At 39.9% G+C, this 21,439-nt stretch overlaps 1 protein-coding gene across 1 annotated transcript in view; it reads right to left on the bottom strand.

Moving 5' to 3' along the window:
* LOC136992414 (L-threonine ammonia-lyase-like) overlaps positions 1–14,933 on the bottom strand; it is a 31,911-nt gene extending 16,978 nt beyond the window's left edge. Inside the window, exons 1-5 of the mRNA XM_067299511.1 lie at positions 14,800–14,933; positions 10,458–10,484; positions 6,656–6,998; positions 1,916–2,032; positions 764–1,005 (exon numbers count right to left, since the gene is read on the bottom strand). Coding sequence (XP_067155612.1) covers positions 764–1,005; positions 1,916–2,032; positions 6,656–6,998; positions 10,458–10,484; positions 14,800–14,933 — 863 coding nt within the window. The remainder of the gene's footprint in view (positions 1–763; positions 1,006–1,915; positions 2,033–6,655; positions 6,999–10,457; positions 10,485–14,799) is intronic.
* Positions 14,934–21,439: the final 6,506 nt, after the last annotated feature.

A 21,439-nucleotide genomic window follows, 5' to 3' on the forward strand; every position in this document is an offset into this window, starting at 1 on the left:
GAGCGACTGCCGGTTATGTCATGCTAATGATTCACCCCTTCCACCCTTTTGGTGGTTTTACTTGGAAAAGGGTAAGAAAAACAGAAAAGGGAGGGAAAAGGCATAGGAGACTGTAGAAAAAAAGGGAAAGGAGGAAAGCAGCGCAATTCTAAAAATTTTTGCCTGTCTTTTCCTGTTCTTTCTATCAGATCTGGCTTATTCAATGATCTCAGGTAGTTCACAAACTTAAATTTATAATCATCCTTAGCTACTCTAAACACATGAGTGAAGTCACCTCTTAATCACCTTCTTTCAAGCCAGAATCCCAGTCTTGTCAGTCATATGAGATATGCAAAAATCTTTACAGCATTAATCATTCCTTGCCTTACACGATGTCACTGAACCGTTTGCATTAAAGGTTAAGGACCCTGCTCCAAACAGAGAGACCAAAAATGAATGCTAGTCTCAATGCATACTGACAGGGTATCATAAAGAATTAACATGGTATGCAGTATCATACCAGCCCATATCACTCCCAGGCAGGACATTTGTCTAATTTGGGGGAGGGGAGGGTGTTTCATTTTAGTTTCCATCTCAAACTGTTACAGAGAGGTTCATGATTTGTGCCTGAAAATATATAACTGCCCAAACTCCAGGTAGGAGAAACCTTTTGATGACCTTGGATCAAATCTTAAGTTCATGACAACTCAGGGAAGTAACTGTTTCTGCAGAACTATGCAGTTATCTAATCTAATCTTTCTAATCAATCTAACTTCCCACTTACTCTTCAAGGTAGAGATAGCTGTTCTCCTGTGCCAGCCTTCTTGCATGTGTCTGGGAATCCTTGGCTGTGGTGCCATAGGAGATAACCATGGCACCGTACTCACGGCACGTTTTCACTCTGGCAGGGGAAGTGCTGGTTGACATGATGACAAACACTGGAATATGGAGCTCTGAGGCATGATGAGCAACAGCCATGGAAAAGTTGCTGTCCGAAGCCACAATCACCCCCTTTCTTTGCTGATCCTACAAAACAGGTTTATTGCACATTATGTAGTGTCACAAACTGGTCCCATATCATCTTGGATCATTCTAGTGTTCTGACTTCCTCCTACTAGACTTTTAGCCTTCTTTTCCTGTACTACCTGATCATATTGTGATATTATGATATAGTATATGCATGTCTAGGTGATCTTAGGACCTACACACAGAGCTAAGACAGTATAAGTTCAATTTCTGTTCCTTTACTTCTCTAAGTTCAATTCTTGTTCTGCTGGAATTAGTTGCAAAACTCCAGCTAATTCCAAAAGAAGCAATATCTGGTCCTTCTTCCCTGCCTATAGGAAATAATTTAATTTCAGGTTTCTTTGTAATAGAAGGAATTATTATTCATTATTCATATTGCAAAAGTGCAGGAATAACCAATGTTTCTGAACTGCCATATCATGCCAATTATAGCTTTTATTATTATTGCAGAGACTCAATAACCTCCTACAACAAATGATAAAGAAGATAGTCATATAATGATATTGAAATTCATTACAAAATCCATCAGTGATCTAGATTCATCTCATCATTATTGTGACTTGATTTCGTCATCACTTCAACACGTCAGAACCATAATACATATAAAAACATGTTCATCCAAATGTCACAGAAAAATGCTGAAGTTTACATTTTGCAAACTCTTCTTTCAAATATTTTTAAGCATGTCATCAAAAAATCCAGCAGATTTGTCAAGCGTAAATAAAGAAGTAAAATATTTTACATTCAGGTATTTGCAGACTTATCTATGTGCTTAGTCAGCACAGTGGTTCAAAAGTGAAGAAACACAGGAAGTCTATGAACATTACAGGTAAGATTAGCTTTATTTCTGCTCAACTTTTGTGAAGCAGAAGTGATCTATTTCTTTTTGTACACGGACATTTTGTCATACCTGAGGCAATGATGTCAGAAAAGAGAGTACACCTCGTTCCTTCACAGATCCTGTGTACTGGAGAAACTCTTTCTTCAGGTAAATGTCCAGTCCGTACTGCTTTGACAGCCTAGAATACTGGAGTATAGAAATATTATTACAGTGATGTATTTAAAATGGAAAAACATTCCTGCACACCCCATCAGTTCATTGGTTAGGCAGGTATGTGACTGCTATGTGTGAGCTCCACAGAGTAAATTGTATAATCCATATCTTTGGAAATACGTGACAGCGTGCTGTGACCTTCCAGATTCTTGTGATTTATGGAAGTCATTTTCAAACTTGCAGTAGTGAAATGTGTGCCCCATGTCATTATGCATTCTGAAAATAACTCTGGTTTTGATCTTACCAACCAAATTTAGATATAAAAATAAGCATTTTGAATTATTTCAGAAACCACCCTGTGGTCTAATATCTTAGCACTTGCCAGAAATAAGGCTATCTCCCAATAGATACAAAAGCAGTTAAAAATTCCTTCTTTTAATCCCACTTTGTTATATGACTCTGCTTATGTTTCAGCTGCCAATTCACCACTGACTACTGTCCATTTTGCACCTTAAAGATGGTATAACATTAGCAAAGACATTTCTCATTTGAAGATTGATGGAAATAACAAGAAGCATTTCCCAGGATTTCAAATGTAAGCAGCAGCTGTTTGAAAATGTTCAGTGTTTAGAACAGAAAGGATCCCTGAGCTGAGAGGATTAGCAAGCAGAGTACATGCAATACAGCATCCAAATGCATGAATTTTCTGCCCACAACAAACCTTTATCATTTCTTACCTTACAATAGTCACCACAAGCATTGTAATATTCATTTCCTATTACCATATTATCTGAAACATGAGTTTTAAACAAAATCTCTTATGAACTAGAGACACAGCAACCCTGTGGAATTGGAACCCAATTTCCATTGGCTGCAAATGGGAGTGAAGACCTGTGGATTTAGGGAATCAAGCCCTTGTTTATGGCAAGTCACAAAAAGAGATAGATTAAAAGACAGCATGGCAAGATGTTTTAAATATTTCTCTCAAAAAGTATGCAAGTGTCATATATGGTAATTATGATACCTGAATAGTTTTACAACATGTTTGTCAGACTGCGGGACTTTCAGAGTGTTAAGTATTTCTGCAAACTAAACATACCTGAAACAGGTACTTGCTTCAATTAAACTAAACATATAAATATTTGTAAAATACAAATATGCAATTAAACTAAATATTTCAAATGAATGTTTCCAGGCTTTTTAGTGGATTTACAAACATTTGTTAACTTCCTCACCCATAGGTGGGGCTGCATTCTCTATGTTGTTTCTGAAAATCCTGCAAACATAGGAGCAAAGATTTTCACTTACTGTGAAAATCTGGCTGCAGAACTGAAAGAGTGGAAAGTTCTTAGTAAACTAGTAGGAAAACAGTTTCTATCCTAAACAGCCTAAACTGTGAAGAATGCCTAAGCAAAACAGGACAAGACCACTGGAAAAGAAATACTACTTTATTGGTTCTTCACATTAGTTTTATCATATTTGCTTTTGCAGAGCATCTTGGATTCTGTAATGAACAATGACAAAATTGCTTTAAGGAGACTAATCCTGTGACTTTGTAAAGTTGCTAAGGCTCCTACATTTAAAAATATGCCTCATTAAGTCACTCTTTACCACAGAAATGATGTACTTCAGATATTTCTTTTTTAAATTTTGATACTCAATAATTTAACTCTAGGTTATCCTTTTCTGCTTCAAATCATTCCTTTAACTGAGGCTTTTTCATCTGGCCTAAATATAGCAATTACTTCTACCAGTAGGAGGAGAGGTGATGTCAGTGCTATCTTCAGCTATACTGACCTGATGTGTGACCCTGTAAGACTCAGTGAACCTGCTTATAACTTTCCCCTTTTGTCACCCTGATCCTATCTAGGAACTAGAGATACTGTGTCTAACGTACAACACAGCACAGTGCAGCCTCCACGTGGCATCCATAAAGCTAACACAACACAACATTCAAAGCCCCTACATTGGTAGCCAAAGCAAGTGTCTGATTTAATGCTAAAATCCTTGTTTTCCTATAGCCACAACCCCTACCAGGTCTGTTACTATCATTCATCGTGCCATGTCTCAGCTTCAGGCACGCTCCTGCACAAGGATCCAGCAGGGCGCTTCACTCATGGTCTTACTTGAAGACTAGGAATCAAATTGCAAACTGCAAGCCATGCTTGCTTTTTTATCCAAACAAACATATCTGAAAGAGGGTCTTATTTCTCAATGATGAGGAGATAAAATAAAAGTTATCTATGCTTTCTTGGACACCACATTGTGCTTTAAATAATTTCCTTTAGAATCAATGCATGAAACATATGCTAATGACTTCTGCATAACTATTACTTTGAATAGCAACAGTCACAGGCTATTTTCACACTAAAACAAATGGGGAGATAGGTTTTCCACTAGCATGATCATCCTAAGAGGGTATTTCATAAAAGGACGCTAAAGAAAGTTAGCCTGTTTAGCTTGGCACAGTGAAAGCAGAAAGGGGATATAACTGTGCAGCATTAATCTGTCAGGGACACCCAGGAGAAATGAGTTATTTAAGTTAAGGGGCAATGCTGCCTAAGAATAAATGGTATGAATTGTCCAAAGAGAATTTAACTATTTGTAAGCAGCAGCATAGCCAGTTTATGAAAAATTTCACATTACGTGGATACCTGCCGGAGCAGAAGATGGAGTCCAAGATGCAGTCTCACCTTTTCCCACATTAGGATGTGTTGGCTGGTTCATTTTTAGAGCAGCAGCAATACTTTGTGAGCAAGCAGATGGCTTGTGTGATTGGTCTGAGATACAGATGCTGCTAGTTTTGAGTTGTTGGCCTGATCCATCTGAGCAGAGGTTGTGAGAGAGGTCCTGCAATGACCCACCTGGCCAAGGCACCCACAGTTTCGCACTGTCCGATTCACAGAGGCAGTATCCTACAGGTCCTTGGCAGACATGCACGTGGCTGTGAGCTGCAGGGAAGGGCTGATCCAGGTTATCAGAGGGCACAAAGCTAGCTAGGTCTGCTTTGCAAATCAAGCCAGGCCACTCTCCCTGCCCACTGACCTACCTCTATAAAGCAGTATTAAACCCAGCTAACAAGTATGACCAGAGTTGTCAATTGCCGGAAAAGTGCAGTGCTCGCAATTCCCAGCTCGCTAGCTGCAATATAAACGCACATCTTCTCTTCCTGGGATAGTCTCTCCACACAAACAAAGCATGAACGCTTCTGTCTAGGGCACTGTGTGCGCTCTCAGGCATAACACCGTCTGTGGACTTTGGTGACAAAAGATGCAAAGCGTGATGACGAGGCCAGTTGGGTATGCTCCCTCTTTCCTCCAAGGCCCTAGGCCCCTCACCACCCATGCTGCGCATATGTTTGTGCACTCCCATGCTGCCTTCCTGAGCAAGCCAACTTTATCGCTCTGAAAGGAAAGCCAGGTACAGCTGGCAGGATCGTTTACTCTGAGCCACTCCGAACAAATACTACGAATGCATAAGGCATCGAATTTGAGTGCCTACTCTCCAGCCAACACTATCCTGCAAGCTTTCTGTGCCACCTTACAGCCCCAGACATGCTCATACCATGCCCTGTGTCATAACACACACATCTTCACTATTATACTAAAAAAAAAAAAAAACCACAGTTAACCTTATTTTGGGAACTCTGAGCAGATAAACCACTGAATACAAACCATGGTGTCTCCAGGCCAGTGGACACCATCTGGGAACCAGGGCAGTGGCTGTGTATTGCAGACCCAACCAATCTGCTCCAGCAGGGGTTAGCCCCAAATAGCATGGACACAAGGCAACTTCACCAAGTGGCCCAGACACCATATTCCTCTCCCTGTGCAGGCCAGAAAGAAAAACTGTAGTCAGGGAGGGTAGCGGGACCCTCTATGGTGAGTGACAGAGATGGGCCCCTTGAGAGAGTGCTTCTCAGGCTGCCATCTGAATCGCCCTCTGGCAAAGACTCCCTTCACCCTCTACAGGGAAAAGAGGAGATTATCCACAGAGTGCCCACAATAGGCTTCAAGAAGAGCTCCCAACAGTAGAAATACACTATGAATTAAATAGCTTAAGACACTGTACTTCCCTTACACTTTATCAAATACTTGTACATTTACAGTGGGGGTGTCTCAGTCATTTTCACACCTAGACTGTTTGATAGGTGCATGTGTATATACTTTGATGTCCTTGTTTTCTCAAAAAGACACTTGGCAGAACCACTCAGTTGCAGAATGTATCCCACCTTGCCAGCTTTGCCAGCTAGGAAAGAAAGTGTTACGTTCAGACTCTCAGAATATGCGGACTGGTTTCCAAATGAGATCCTCCCACAAGACTGCTTACCCCAACACTGATGGTTTGTGGTCTTCAACACAGATACCTTGTAGCAAGTGTTTTTCACTGGGTACATAATATCACAGTGCATTAAGTCTATGCCTAATGTCATTTATCCTTTGTTTACAGGTCACTGCAATATTTGAGGATTTATGTTAGTGTGAATAGATAAGAAGAAAATTATTTTTGACAGATGACGACAACTAATATGAACGTCAGTCATCTTATACAGACGTATCTGCTCCAACTAACACATGCTCCTTGGTCATTTCTGATTAACTTTCACAAAAAAAAAAGGAAAGATTTAGAGAATGCCAATCTATAAAAACTCCCTACCGTGCAGGGTGTCTTCTGAACACCGCACTGGATTTTGAAAGCTGCCGCACTAATGTCTTCAAATCGAATCAGCTTGTTATAGCTCAACGGGCTGGTCCTACTGCTTGACTGAGGGATTCGGGAAAGGGCATCCCCAAGCAACTCCTCGTTATGGCTCACTATCTTCATTTCCCAGGTCTTCACATCCCCGTTCAGGTAGTCCTCCTCACCAAAATCTTTTAGTCTCTCAGGGTTGATAGAGGGTGGCCGCTGCCCAATATGGCCATTTCTTATTGGCCCATCCTTACCACAGTGAAGAGCACAAGGGGTTGGGGCATCTTGTTTCTTTATTTTACTGTCATCCCTAAAAACAAATAGAAAAATTTCGTTAGGAATGCCTGGATGATTAAAGGCTTAACATTTAGCATTCAGGAAGGATGCCCAGCTCAGCTGCTCTTTTGCAAGCCTCAGTTATGCAGACTAAATTATTAATGTCATATTACCTATCTTGCAGGTGGTTTGAAAGCTACTGTAACCAGCCAGCTGTTAGAAAAGCAGCAGAAAACCTGGCATGTGGATAAACTGAAAAACTGTCATAACCAAGCAAATAAGAAAGCGGCACAGCTGTTTGTGCAGCTAGACCTTCCAAAGTGTCAACCTCAGTCAGTGACTGTCCCAGTTCTCAGTGGGTGCTGCAGAAAATTTGAAATATCTGGTACTGTGTTTGCTTTATGCAATTCTATGTTTTTCAAAAAAGGCAAATAGCTGCTAAAGACCATTCCCTAATGCTATTCATAGCAGTAACAAGTGTGATTACACTGTATACAAGACGTCTGCTTTTCCACTCTTACATACTTAAAAAGCATACTCTTGGCAGCCATCCGCTGCCTTGTGACAGGAAGAAAATGACCATGATACAGAGTAATAATTATATCCTGCTATGAAGCTAAAGAACTAGGGCTCCTAATCCGTGATTTAACATTTCATACTTGTAGATAATATGAGACTGTGATGCCACACAATCCTCCTTCCCCAAGGAACTTTGAAGAGACACTACTTTGCTACAAACATTTGCCAGTATTCCTACCAGTTTTCTGAGGACGTATTTAGAAAAAACTCATGCTATAAATACTTTGCTGAAAATAATACAATTGCTTCATAGTTACTTCAGACTGTCCTACTCTGTGGTTCACAGTGAAACAAATAAGATATGCTTCAGGAATTCACATGGGATAAGATGCTATAGTGTAGGTTTTTGCAGCCCTACTAACAAATAAAGCAAAACTAGGAGTTCTTGGAATTCAGAGAGTGACTTGCAGAGGGAAAGAAGCATTAAGCAGAAGATCAGTGATCTGAGAAAGAGCTGAAACCACCCCACGTCTGCAGCTGTGGCTACACAGATGTTATAAGCCTCTCTGCACAAAGGGCTCAGTGTTACTCTACTTGGAATAAACTGTTTTCTAAAAAAATATACACATTAAATTATGTCAGAGATTTCAACATCATTACCAACAAAAACTTAAGCTCTCTTGTCATTTACCATTTTCACAAAATAATCTGGATTTAAGCTATGCAGTTATTCATTAGCTATGCTCATGAAAGAACTGTTGCCCTAGTTTTACAGTAGCAATCACCACTGTAATGTACATTATGTTCATTTCCACAAGAAATTTAAAAATGTTTAGAAACAGCTGCTTTTTGAGCAGTTGTCCCCTTTTTGACAGTGGCATCCATTTTCTCTGTGGTCTCGTAAGCTATGCCAGCAGCTCTGCTTCCTATTACACTTCAATTGTTCCACCAAGGACTTCACATAATAATATGAGCATCATAAAAGGTTTTATTATTTGAATCAAGTACGATATTAGTAGCATTGGTTATTAGGTATATCCTTAAAAGTCTATTTTACAAGAGACAGAAAAGAAAGCTTTTGTAGCAAGGTCTTATCTCTCCAAAATTCCTGAAATAACATTTCTCTTCTAAAAAAAATATGGAGTATTTACTCATTTGTAACTTGTTTGTGTTGACACTTGTGAATTAAAATATCTTGCCAGGAGCACGTCTTAAAGCTGCTATACTAAAAGAGCAGAGACTGTGTCTTCAAACTAAATGCTTTATCAAGTAGCCCTATTCCACAGTTTTCTGCTTTTCTGCTCCTTTGAGGCTAGAGGGTTGATGGGAACTGGAGCATTTCATAAGGATTTTAAACTTGCAATATTAATTCTCATGCATATGAGTTAGCTTAATGCAACAAATGAGAATCAGTTCAGACTGGCTCCCAGTGAGCTTGTTACAGCACAGCCCATGGTTTCAAGAACTAAATAGGATTATTGCATAAATGACAGCTATCATGACCTAAGAGCGTTCTCTCTCAGGTACTCATGTATTGGAAAAACAAAACATTTCCTATATCACAGTAGCCCATAACTACTCCAAAAAGAGAAGGATGCATACATCTTATCTCTAAACATATATCTAACTTGTGTGGCAAGCATTAGCAATGCATGACATTTCTTACGTTGGAAATGGGTTAAAAGGATAGATACGTAGATCAAAAACTTGTGATTTTTTTTAGGTCAAAAATTTTTTACTAAATGGTGTTTGAGATATGAGATAAACTCCCACTTTTTCCCTGTTTCTTTTGCAAACAGCTACAAAAAGCCAATAAAAGCCACAGCCAAAAACAACCACAAAAAGTCCATTGATGAACCAGGATGCTGCTAGAAAGTACAAGCTGCAGGGTAAAAATGTATTGCACTAGTGCTGTCAAATATTTTTGTATCAGCAAATATAAAAAACAAAATGGGATACTGATTTTTGGCCCTATTCTTGGATTTCCTTGTTTTGGCTTAAGAAAGTAGGGAAGTAAATCAGATTCTTAGTCTTTTTCTGGTCCATAAGTTTTTGATAGTTATAGAAATCTTGGGCCAAATTTTCTACTATCAAAATTCCAGTAAAAAAAATTGGCTCCTGATCTGCAGTGTTGCTCTCATTCTTGCTGCCATGAACAGGGAATATCTGCTAAGGTCCCTAGTGGAGTCACCACCTTACAGTCATTAAAAATAACAACAAAATGTCAAACAGATGTAAAAATGCATAGTACTTTCAAGCTTGAGACAGACTTGAAGCACATCTGAAACATTAACATCTCAGCATTTAATATGGAAAATATGATATATAGGCTTTGGAAAGATCTGTAGCCTCATTCCCAAAGGAATATCATCATGTTATTGCATGTTCTATTTATTTCAGATGTATTTTTACTCTCCTTCTAAGGATATATTTTTCAGTTACGTTAGTAAACAACATTTTTCACCACTGAACCCATCTGGGTGCACCATGGACCCACTGAGAGCTCTCATGCTCCCAAGCTAAACAGTGGTTTTAGGCTTGTTAGTTCATCATAAACAGGCAAATAATAACCTAGATGCACTTCTCTGTTAACACAGTTCATATACTCTGCAGCAATCACCTCAGCACGAATTTCTTTTACAGAAACAGTCAAAGCAGGCATCAAAACATGCAGATGCTAATGGCTGGTGCAACAAAAAAAGGACACGTGACTTCTCTGATCATGCCCAACGGATGAAAATGCAGAGCCAACACAAATATAAACCCCCGCATTATAAAACATGGCTCATTTCAAATGAATTGCTTGTCTTTTTTAGGAGTTTGTCTTAGGAAAGTTTTCATGAAAAAGTGTGTTTATTTCCAGCTATAAACAAATATCCAGCTGGCAAGTTTTGTTACATGGTCATATATCAAGCCATTTTACCTTTAAAGTGATTAGTAAAAGCAAACATGAAAATATAGTTTATAAACCTACTTTTTCAAGAACAGCTGCTCAGCACAACTGCAAAAAATAAAAGAGAAGATCCATATGGAGACATACCATGGATAATTAAGGAACTAGAAAAAATACAATTTATTTAAACAGATAGCTTTATATAGTTTAAAATCTCAATGCCAATGCAAAGACATTGTGGTGAAATGTACTCTGACAACAATAAAAAGCAAGAACTTGGAACAAGTAATTTTTCTGTTTCTAATTTGCTTTCTTGAATATAGTGATATTTTACATTAAGTCATATAGCATTGAGGAAAATAAGTTTCATAAAATAAAAATATTAATCAAACAATGAATTAATGAAACAATAACAAAAATAAATTTGGGAAGATAATGTTTGGTAGCTGTCCATACTGTATTTAAACCACAGAATTGTTGTCTTTGTTACAAGGAAAAAGAAAGGTCTATGAATTTCTCCTGCAATAACGGGGCATTGCATGTCCCAGTCAGATGAAGCGTACACAGATTGGCTTCCTCGGTTTCCATATGGAAAAAGACTAAATAGATATACAGGATCTCTTCAGCTTCTAAAACTGAAGGAGTAAAAATCTACAAAACCACAGCTGTCTAGGAAATGGTGAATAGGCAAGGACTAGTCACTGTTTCCCCCAGTATGAGTGCTAGGGGGACATCATATGAAATTACCAGATTGAATTTTAAAACAAAGGAAGTTCTCTCATCCACAGAAAATAATTAGCTTGAAAAACTTTGCCACAGGATGCTGTGAAGGCCAGAAGTATAAATGGGTTCCCAAAAAGATTATGCAAATATATGAAGGTGCATTAAATTCACTGTTCCAGAAGCAGTCTGTGATTCAGGAAGCCCCTCAGCCCTTGCTTGCCAGATTCCACAAGAGTATATCATAGCGAACATCTTTCTTACGTGTCTTAATGCTACATTTTGCTCCAAGCTCCCATTACTGGCCACCACTACAAAGAGTATACAGAAATAGATGGTCCTTTGGTCTGACCCAGTGTTGCCATTACGGCATTTTGATTTGCAGACATACCCAAAGCCAGCATCTGGCTTATTAGGCAGCTTCTCTCGCAAAATGAGTCAAGACAATGCATTTTGAGGCAGAAATGATGTTGGAATTATAGACATTTGTTCCAATGCTATTGTGCTCCTTCACAGAAGGAGATAAGAGAAGTTCAAGAGCCAAAAGAGAGAATAAATAAATTTTAGTACAAAAACATTCTCACTGAAAACTCAGCATTTCTTTGTAATTTCCACAGCACTTTTTATCATCTGCGTTCACCATCATACATACACGCCATTCAGAGGGGTTGCCAGCCGGGTAAGTTCTGTATTGCTTTTTAGCATCCTCAAAGGTCTAAGCCAAGACAAGTATTTCATACTCCAATACACAGCTTGGACTGAGCAGTGGCAGAGTGCAAACTGGCTAGCATTAAGCTTGAGTACCACTTCAAAACATCCCAATGATTTGGGATTAGCCTGTAATTAAATACATTGCCACACACACATGTGCACATGTACTCTATATCTGGATTTTTCCATACTTTTTAAATGTTTTGGGAGTTGGGGGGTTTTATGTTGATGTCTTTATGCTGCCATCATCTTCAGGCTCTCTGAACACCTTTCACTGTGCAACAGACATTGGTAACATAAGGTTTTAGACCTGCTTGTTATCTGCTTTCTGGATAAGTGGGCTCAGATCTTATTCCCGCAACTTGGAAATACTTACTATAGCAAAAAGTGACCCCCTTTAAAATCACTGCTGCTTCATTGCTCAAGGTGTTGAGCAGAGATGGGTCATGGACAAGGGAGGAAGCAGTCTGCTGCTGGCAGCAGGCTTCCTGCTTGGCCTATGACGGAGGAGATACGAATAGGGCTGGGATCTCCTCTCTCAAAGGAGTGAGGGAGGAAGAGGTCATCCCAGCAGAGGACAGAGAAGGCCCATTCCCTCATCCCCATCCCTCTTTTACCCAGAACCTCCCTGGCTCCGTTAATCCTTCTTGTTCCATGTCCCTAACCCCTTCTCCTCTGACCCTTCTAGATGCCTGTGCCTCTTGCACCCCTCTGATACCATACTGATTTATCGCAGTCCTTTCTCCCACCAAAACTCCTAACCCCACTGGTCCTATCTCAAATGCTTTTATCAGTGTAAATCCCTGTGAGCTCTTCTACTTTGGCAAAATCCCCACTGACCTCTCCCAGTCATCTTCTAATTTTTCTGCCCCAAGCACACCCAAATGCTGCAATAGCAGCAATTGTTACAAGTGTCTCAGCAGCTTGTGCAAGCTGGTCCTTATGAAAGAGATGATGGAAAAATTAATGCTTGTTGAGATAGAAATGTCAAGAAGCATCAGAAGAAATGTCATCAGCACTGCTATCAATTCTAAGGCACCACACTGTGTGGCATCTGAGCCTCCCCTACATGACTACAAGACGACAAGCAAAATTCTCCCTTTGACAACGTGGTTAAAACAGATCAAAGATAAAACTATATATGAACATTAGTTTCTCAAATAACTATTTTGTATAACCGTAGTACTTAGAAACACCCATCTGAGACAGTATCACCCCAAGCACTGGCAGTCAAAGGATGGGAATTTAAAATGCATCTCTGACATTTAGATACCCAAATCCTATGTAAAGTGATTGTTCCTAAATCACATAGGAACCACCAATATCTTCCTCTAAATAAAAAGACAAAGTCAGTAAATATTAGCTCACCTTCACTGATAAGGAACTGGGGCACAGACATATTAAAACGACTTGCCTAAAAATCTCACTGGAAGTTCATAGCAGAGCTGGGAATTGAGCCCAAGTGTTATTTATTAGAGTATCTTAAAGACAGATAAGACAAAAGCTTAGTTACTAGCCTTTATGACACAAACGTTAGGGGATGCATCCACTGTGACCATACAGCGTAGATACATACAAAATAATCAAGCCTTGAGTTTGAGTCCACAGCAGGCACTTGCACCTCTATTCACTGTGTACAGCGTGGCCCAACGAGACTGTGTGGTCCTATACCAGCAAGGAGTGCAAAGACAGCTCAGGCTCAGGCAGGGGACAACCAAGATGCATTATTGCTTCCAACACAATATCTCATTAGTTTCAGTAACTCAGATTTACCACAGACTGAGTCTAGCACTGTACCTGCGTGCGTCTGTGGTCACAATGTATTGCCAGTCTTCCATACACAGTATTAAAATGTTACTGCTTACTGCTGGCAATGACAACTAGGTGTCCGATGATAAATACATAATGTGGAAAAAAATAATCTGAAAGCAAGATGAACTCAAAAGGTCACCTCTCCTGGTTATCTCTGCTGCAACACCTCCCAAGCGTCCCTTGAACAGACAGATCCCTCTAACCTCTTCTTACAGAATTTGCACATCTCTGAATGTCAAATGATCAGCATAAAACACTTCATGCAGTTTGTCAGTTAAACTCTTCAAAAATTAACCCTTCTTCGTCTTTAAATTAAATCTATGGTGAATTTAGAAGTTCTCTTGCAATTAACACATTTCCATTATTCATCTGTAATAAAAGAAAAAATACATAACCTAAACCAGAGATGGGAATGGTCCTGTGATTAAAAGACTGGTTTAGGTTTCTAGGTTCACCACAGACATTGTGAGCGACCTTGGGCAGGCCAGTTTTTCTGCATGACCAGGATCTTTTCTTCCTTTCTGGTATCTTTTCACTCAAGCTGCCTGTTTTACGAGTGTTCATTAACAGCACTGAGCCCATTGAAACAATTTATGTTCTTAAATATTACAAACATATGCAACTATTTGCAGCAAGCAGCAAATGATAATGACCCCTTGTTTATACGGCATGTGGCAACTCTAGCTTCCGATCTTGCCAGCAGCGTCCAGATAATAAAACACAGGGAGAAAACAACTCTGGAAAAGGTGAAGAGAGAGGTTGCGCAAACACAGCTGTCACACGAGTGCACAGCCCCAGCTGGGGCTTTGCAGGGGCACAAGAAGGCTCCTGATTTCCCTCTGCACCATCTATGCCTGAACACAGTAACTCAAGGTGACCATAAAAACTAGAACAAATATAACTGTAGAACACCTGTGAACAACAAAATCTGATATAGGCATAAACTGTCTCAAGACAACATGAAGATAAACTTTCAGCAGTCCATTGGCCAGTCCAGGCTTATTTCAAATGCAGTACTCATGACGAAGTAAAAAGCTGAATTCCACAGGCTTAGAGTATTCACAGCTCCACTGCTGCCAGTGGATGACTCCAGGAATAGCCACAGAACCTTGGGAAATATTGGAAAATTATAAACAATTTCCTTTTTCAGAAAGTAAGGAAAGGAAAAAGAAAGCATTACCTATACAGCACAGCGACAACGTAAACAACGAGGTGAAGCAAAGCTCCAACTACGGCACCATAACGAGGCAGGAGGGGTCCAGGGGAAGTGATGTCCGTAGGTCTGGCCCTGGGTGGACCCTGGGGATTGACCATGACTCCTACAGGGGAGAAAGGAGCACTCTAGTTCTACGTCAGACAGCAATATTCTCCAACCTTTGCCAGAAAGGATCGTAGTCTTCATCTTCCCTGGAGCAGACCCTGGGCATTACGTTCTTTAACACCCTGGAGTAGAGAAACTGTGCTGCAAAATTCATTGTAATTCTGGGGGCAAAGCAAAGCGGGGAGACTGCAGGCAATGGGCACACTTGCCTGAGAAGTGCCAGCCCGGGATGCGAAGCAGTGGGCGACTTGCTGTCAGCAGCTCTCCAACTCTGGCTGGGGGAGGGGAAATGACTTTGAGAGATGGCTGCTGCTATTTAAAGAGATTATTTCAGAGGCCAACCTGTCCTTGTCGATTTGAGTCAGGTCCTGGATTACGCTCGGTGACGCTCCGTTAGCAGGACACTTGGAGCTTTAGTTACTTACTGCTTAGCTGCAGAGCACGACCCAGGCTTGCTGCAAGGCCTGCTATTTAACAGGACGCACTTGGGCAGACAGAAGTAGCAAGGAATGGCTGCCCTTTTTCTGGCGTTTCAGTCACGTGCAGGGGTCCTTCAAGGCAGCACGAAGGGATGCAGGCCTGCGTGGCTCAGGCACAAAGCAGACCAATTACTTCATTCAGGTCTTCTCTTGGCACAAATACTTGTAGCAGAAGAGACACTATGCAAAACATCCAGATAGATAGAAAGAAAAGATTATCTAAGGTATAGGGAAAAGACTGCAGCAGTGGGCAGAAAAAATGTCTAAAACCATTCTTCAGTGCCATAGGGAAGTGTTACCAAAGGCAGTGAAGGATTTCCAGATACATGATGGTTGTACATGGGGGATGGAAGTAGAGGTCCTCCTTTGGTTCCCTTCCTACATAATAGTCCTTTCCTACATAATACAGTACTGACAGAGTCTAAGTTTCAGTCAGCCTGGGAACTGGTCAGGTGTCTCGTTTCAGATTTCAGTGGTCCTTCTGTACCCCCTGCTTTCTGCTGATAGTGTACAAAGGTTTAACCTCCAAGACAGAGAACAGACACACTGTAAGCTAACCCAAACTTTGACCTAACCATCTCCATGGCATACTGTGAGAAATGTAATAAGCTGCATGGTAAATACATGGTAAAGTCAGAATAAATGAGCAAATAGTCTTCCGGGAACTCTAGGAAACTCTGAACAGTGTTACTGGAGCCTGCCCTACAATGCCATGGCAGATGGGTCCCTACTCTCCAGACTTCAGTACAGATGAACATCTGGGCTTAACAGTTTTTCCTGTATCTCTTACCCAAAATCCTTTCATCTGCCCTTTCCAGACTCCCTGCCAGTGGATGTTCAGGCTGTGGAGGCAGCACATGCTTTGCAGAGGCACAGCTCAGCAGCGCACCACTGCCAGAGGTGCACAGTCGCAATGGCAGTCGGCTGCTGCCAGCACTTGCAGCTCTACGTAAGAGCAAAGCTCAGGCCAACTTCACTAGCGCCTTGAAGCAAAGAGAAAGCAGGTAGAGTTATTACTTTGCTCATAACACATCTGAAGTGCAATGGTGGACAGGACTGGGACACTTGTTACTCTATCAACTCATTTGGGACTAGATCCTAAAGGGAACATAAAAGAGTGAAAATTGCAATGCCTAGCTTCTAGGTGTCTGGGAATCTAGACCTACACGGTGGGTCCTTTAGCTCTCTTTGCAGCAAAAAATGCAGAGGAAACACAAACTTTGAGGCGGCTGAGCAGGGAACCATCTAACAACCTGCATGCATCCAACATAGAAACATTAACCACTGGGAGCTGCACAGCATGCTCCTCCCTAGCATTTATGGCTGCAGGGAGACATTACCCTTTCTTCTGTCCTTTTCCTTCATTCCCAGGAAGACCCTTGAAGCTAGGTACCTACTACCTTCTTTATCTTCTCCTTAGGGTAAGTCCATACTGACACCTCCCATTCCCCAGCTATGTACCCTAAACACAAGCTATAGACCATTATGGAATGGGGAATACTTCCCCTCCTCCTTTTGCTCAGATGAACTCAGGCCTTTGCACAGAAAGGAACACAAAACTCCTTGCACAGGAAAGCGAAAGGAGGATAAACACAGCTTTGTAGTTGGTGGTCAGAGATCTCCCAGGAATGGAAAATGTAGGGGCTAGCTGCTGTTCCAAGCACTGTACACATTTTTTTTCTGAAGACTGATTAATGCAAGATATATAAGCACCAAACCTATCATGCAACCTTCATGGAAACTTATTTTACACTTTTTAATAGTTGGGGGAATTGAGGCAGAAAGATCAACTTACCACATTTACAGAGTCAGGGACAGAAATAAAAAACAAATCTGTTACACTAATTAATGCTCAAGTCTTTACATGAATTCAGCCCTGATCCATGATTGGCACTTGTAGTTCAAATAATGGTAGAAGGATTCAAACCAAATTCACCCAGCTATTGCAGGACAGAAGTACATGAAGAACTGAACAACTATCCTTCTAAAATACTCCCAAACAACCAGCTCCGTAGGGAAGAAGGATACTTCTGCTGTAGATTTAAGCCCATGTCAAACATCCATTCAAAACCCATAACTAAGTGTGTGCCAGAAATGCTGACTGTGCAATGTCTCAGAAGGTACAGCATCACCGCAATTGCTGTAAGTTAACTACGACTATTTTCTGAGCTGCTTATTTCCTTAATGAGAGATAAACAGTTAAACACACACTATTATTAGATATGTCTTCCCTTCATTCCTGCCTCTCAAACTTCATTGTCCTCACAAGCTTCTTATGCTCTTTCCTTTGTCTGCCACTTTACATATCTACCTTAACTATCTTTACACACGCAAGTAATGGCCATACACACCAGTTTTGCTTTCTCTTTCCAGACCAAATGGATTTTATCACCTTTCGCAGGCACCATTTTTGGAAGATCTAGGCAGTTTCTCTGGCTATGACATCTCTCTTTGTTGTTATTTAAATCCTTCCAGTAACTCAGCAGCCTTCATCTAGGAAGCTAATCTGATCTCCTTCTTCCTAAAACCCTTCTCCAGGAAATTCTATTTCCTTTGTTTTTACTAATACAATTATTAGCAGGAGTTGGCATATATGCTGCTGTCCAAGAACCAGAATTCTCCAGAAGGCACTAAACCCTGTAAATGACATTATTAGGGACAGAGTCTCACATCAAAATATTTATGCTGGCTCAATGTGCCTTTGAATTGACACTAAACATCATCAAAAACTACTGTTACTTCCAAAATTAGATTTACTATTTAAACCTGCCAATTTTTCTTCTTACTTAAAAGAAACTAAAGTTACATAAAAATGAACTATTTCACTCATTTCTACAGCAAAGTTCATTCTTGTTATTTTTTAAATTATACTTCTCTTTGTCATGGCAGGCCCTAAGCTTTCCAAAGGAAAAAAAAAAAAAAAAAGTCTGAAGCTTTTTGATAGGTTTTATTATACTTTCTTATACTTTCTTAAATGATTCCAATACTGGATCCCCCTAAGTGGGAATTACTGTGAATTGTGAAAGTACTACTTTGTGGGTGAGAGTAATAGTACCAAAGCATGCAACATTGTTACTTTTCAGTGTATCACTAACACTACACAATACAAAAGTGAAGCATTTTCTTAATTTTTCAAAATTTCCTGTAGGAACTTTTTTCTCATGAAGCTTTTCACAGGGAAAAGCATCCATGTTTCTACCTCTTACTACTTTTCAGGTCTTTTTTTACAGGATTTTATCTTATTAACTCTTAAAACACCAGCAAATGGGAGCCAAATACTAATTAAAGGATTACAAACAGAAAATGAGCAAAAGGCAAACCTCAGCTATTAACATTTTATTCTGACAGAAATAAGTAAATCTTGAGTGTCATTTCTTCTGAATTTTAAAGATTCTAACTAGTAAGTCTCCACAAGCTAGAGGGTTCAAAGTTAGCCTTCTACATAAACAGATCGAGGTACCTGGTTTTCATTTTTAGTTTTTATTTCCTTAATGGAGAGCATGAAATCTGTGTCTAATCTGATGGGAAGAGCAGAGGAGAAAAGGGCATGGAGAGTTAAATAATTTCATGCTCCTTTAGCAACACTAAATAACTTCATGCTCCTGTACCAACACTTCTTCAAATATCTATGGAACAGCAATGTTTCTTCAAAGCTTGTAAGGATGTGATTAACTTTAAGGGCATGTTTAGCAAGGGAGGAACTTAAGCATGCATTCAATGCTTATTGATTCAAGGCTTAATATACTTGAACTGGATTAATCCATAGTTTAGCAACTATTACAACAATGTGATGATGGAGTTCACAGCTCCTTCCTGATTTAATTGCCTTTTCAGCCACTTTTTTTCCAAGCAGAGTGCTGTAATTGTTAGAGGAGCTTTACAGCTGGTAAGCTGGATGCAAACAGTAAAGGTCACGGTGGTAGGGTCTCGCACAACCTCCTTCCCACTGCCACCAAGAGCATCTAGAGTCAGGTGTGGTGAGGGAATCCAACCCGTTACCTACAGTGCCAATTACTTCATCTACATCAAAAAGCACATTGGTCATGGTAGATCAGTTACGGATTTGAACTGTTTAGCTAGAAAAGCATTACATCCCATTAGTGATCTCTCTGATCCAGTCTTCTGCCAATTCCTTTTTCAACCTGACTGCCTCTAAATCAATTGCCCGCAAGGGTTTGTTGTCTGCTGCGTTTGTAATTCCCAGGGCACCCTTGTCTCTATCTGGTCCTGCAGCTAACTGGCAAAAATCCTCTATAGTATATCACCTTTTCTGATCTAATCCTGGCAACCTTTTACATGTAATCTCACTTCTGACTCTTAGATATGAGAAGCCAAATGCCTCTTAGCTAAGTACTTTAGAATAGTGTGAAATATATTATTTGCAATATACATGCTCATCTTGAATATGCTCAGGGATCAGAAAAGGAGTACATTCTTAAAAATACAATATCAAACTAATCACTGACAATAGACTGAAACAGATGGAAAATTAACAAGTTACCTAAAGATTTGGGGTCCAACGCCCATTAGTTGCTTAAAGATTTAAAAGTATGGACCATAAGAATAACCAAGAATTAACATGTGAACTACAAAGTAGCTGTCTTAGGATAGATTGGCTTTGACTTTTCTCTGCCTCTTGTACTGACAATAGAAGATCTGAACTGTAGAGTATTTGGAGATCAGTAATCTAACCTCCAAATAAGTTTGGCACAGAGATTTTGGCACAGTACAGATTCTAACCAAATTCTTCAAATAACTTGAAAAGCTCTTGCAATCTTTACTGAAGTTCCTTTAAGAACAGGATGATCAAAGACAAACCAAAGAAATAATATGAACTTTAATGGTCAGTCTTCTCCTGGGAAGTTTTTCTCAGAAACCTTTCTATTATGTATATACATCTATCTGTATGTTTTGTTATTTACGAATATAATATTTTGCTAATCTCACAGAATTTTTCAGCTTTGCTTTAATTTTCAGCCTCAAATATTGCAATTGTTTTTATGGAATTCATTATCTAAGAATGCAAGAAGTATTGCAATTGAGGGGACATAGCAACAATATTAAACTATAACAATTTGAATAGGGCTACATCACCAGGATTTCACCTCAGCAGACACTGATTGTTCTGTATCATTTTCCTCCTATGGGGCTCATGACCTTTGATGCCCAATCATAACTGAAGAATCTAATTTCTCTTGTGGGATCTTAAATCATGACCTGGAACCATTTAATACAGTCACTACCAGACCTGATCAAAATGGTTAAGAACACATAGCAACCACTGCCAAATAGAAAAACCTTCTGTCTTTCCTTTCAAGTTTGATTTTTTTTTTTTTTTTTTGAGAGAAGGTAGATAGATAAGAGGTAATTACATTGCTGATATGGTCAAATGAAACAACACAATTACCATAAAGCTGTCAAGGTCCAAGGTTAAGTTATAGGTCTTCCCCAGATCACATCTCTTCACAAATCAACTGTTCCTTAATTCCACCCAGCCACTACTTGGTGGGGACCTAAAGGGAAGGAAGCCGTCGCCCTGGTGGCCTGTAGCGTTCCCAAGGTCTCATTCACATCCAAGTATCGTTCCATACCCTGCCGGCTCACTCTTCCATTTGTGCAAGGAAATCATCATTCGCACCTGTGTGGCTTTAAGCACATCTGAGTTAGTAAAACCAGTCTCTACCAGAGGCATTTTATAAAATCAAAAATGTAGTTCTTGCCAATTGTTTTATCCACATCATCATGCGATACAATTGTCTGGTAGTGAGCTAATTTTGAGTTCAAAGAAAAAATGCTTTAATCCAGGAGTAGAAGAACCGAAATTCCTTGATCTCCCACACTAGCACCTGAGCACTCACCAGGACTCAAAGGAGGTGGAAAATCAAAACCTCAGCATAAAAATTTTAAACTCAGCAAGATGTATATGACTGCCTGCCTTCCTCCCTCACTCTCTGTCACAAAAGCCACTATAAGATTGCATAATATGGAAAAATAAGTTTACTTCTTTCCCTAGAAAACTT

This window comes from Apteryx mantelli, chromosome 7, assembly GCF_036417845.1.
Source record: "Apteryx mantelli isolate bAptMan1 chromosome 7, bAptMan1.hap1, whole genome shotgun sequence".
NCBI classification, from domain to species: Eukaryota; Metazoa; Chordata; class Aves; order Apterygiformes; family Apterygidae; genus Apteryx; species Apteryx mantelli.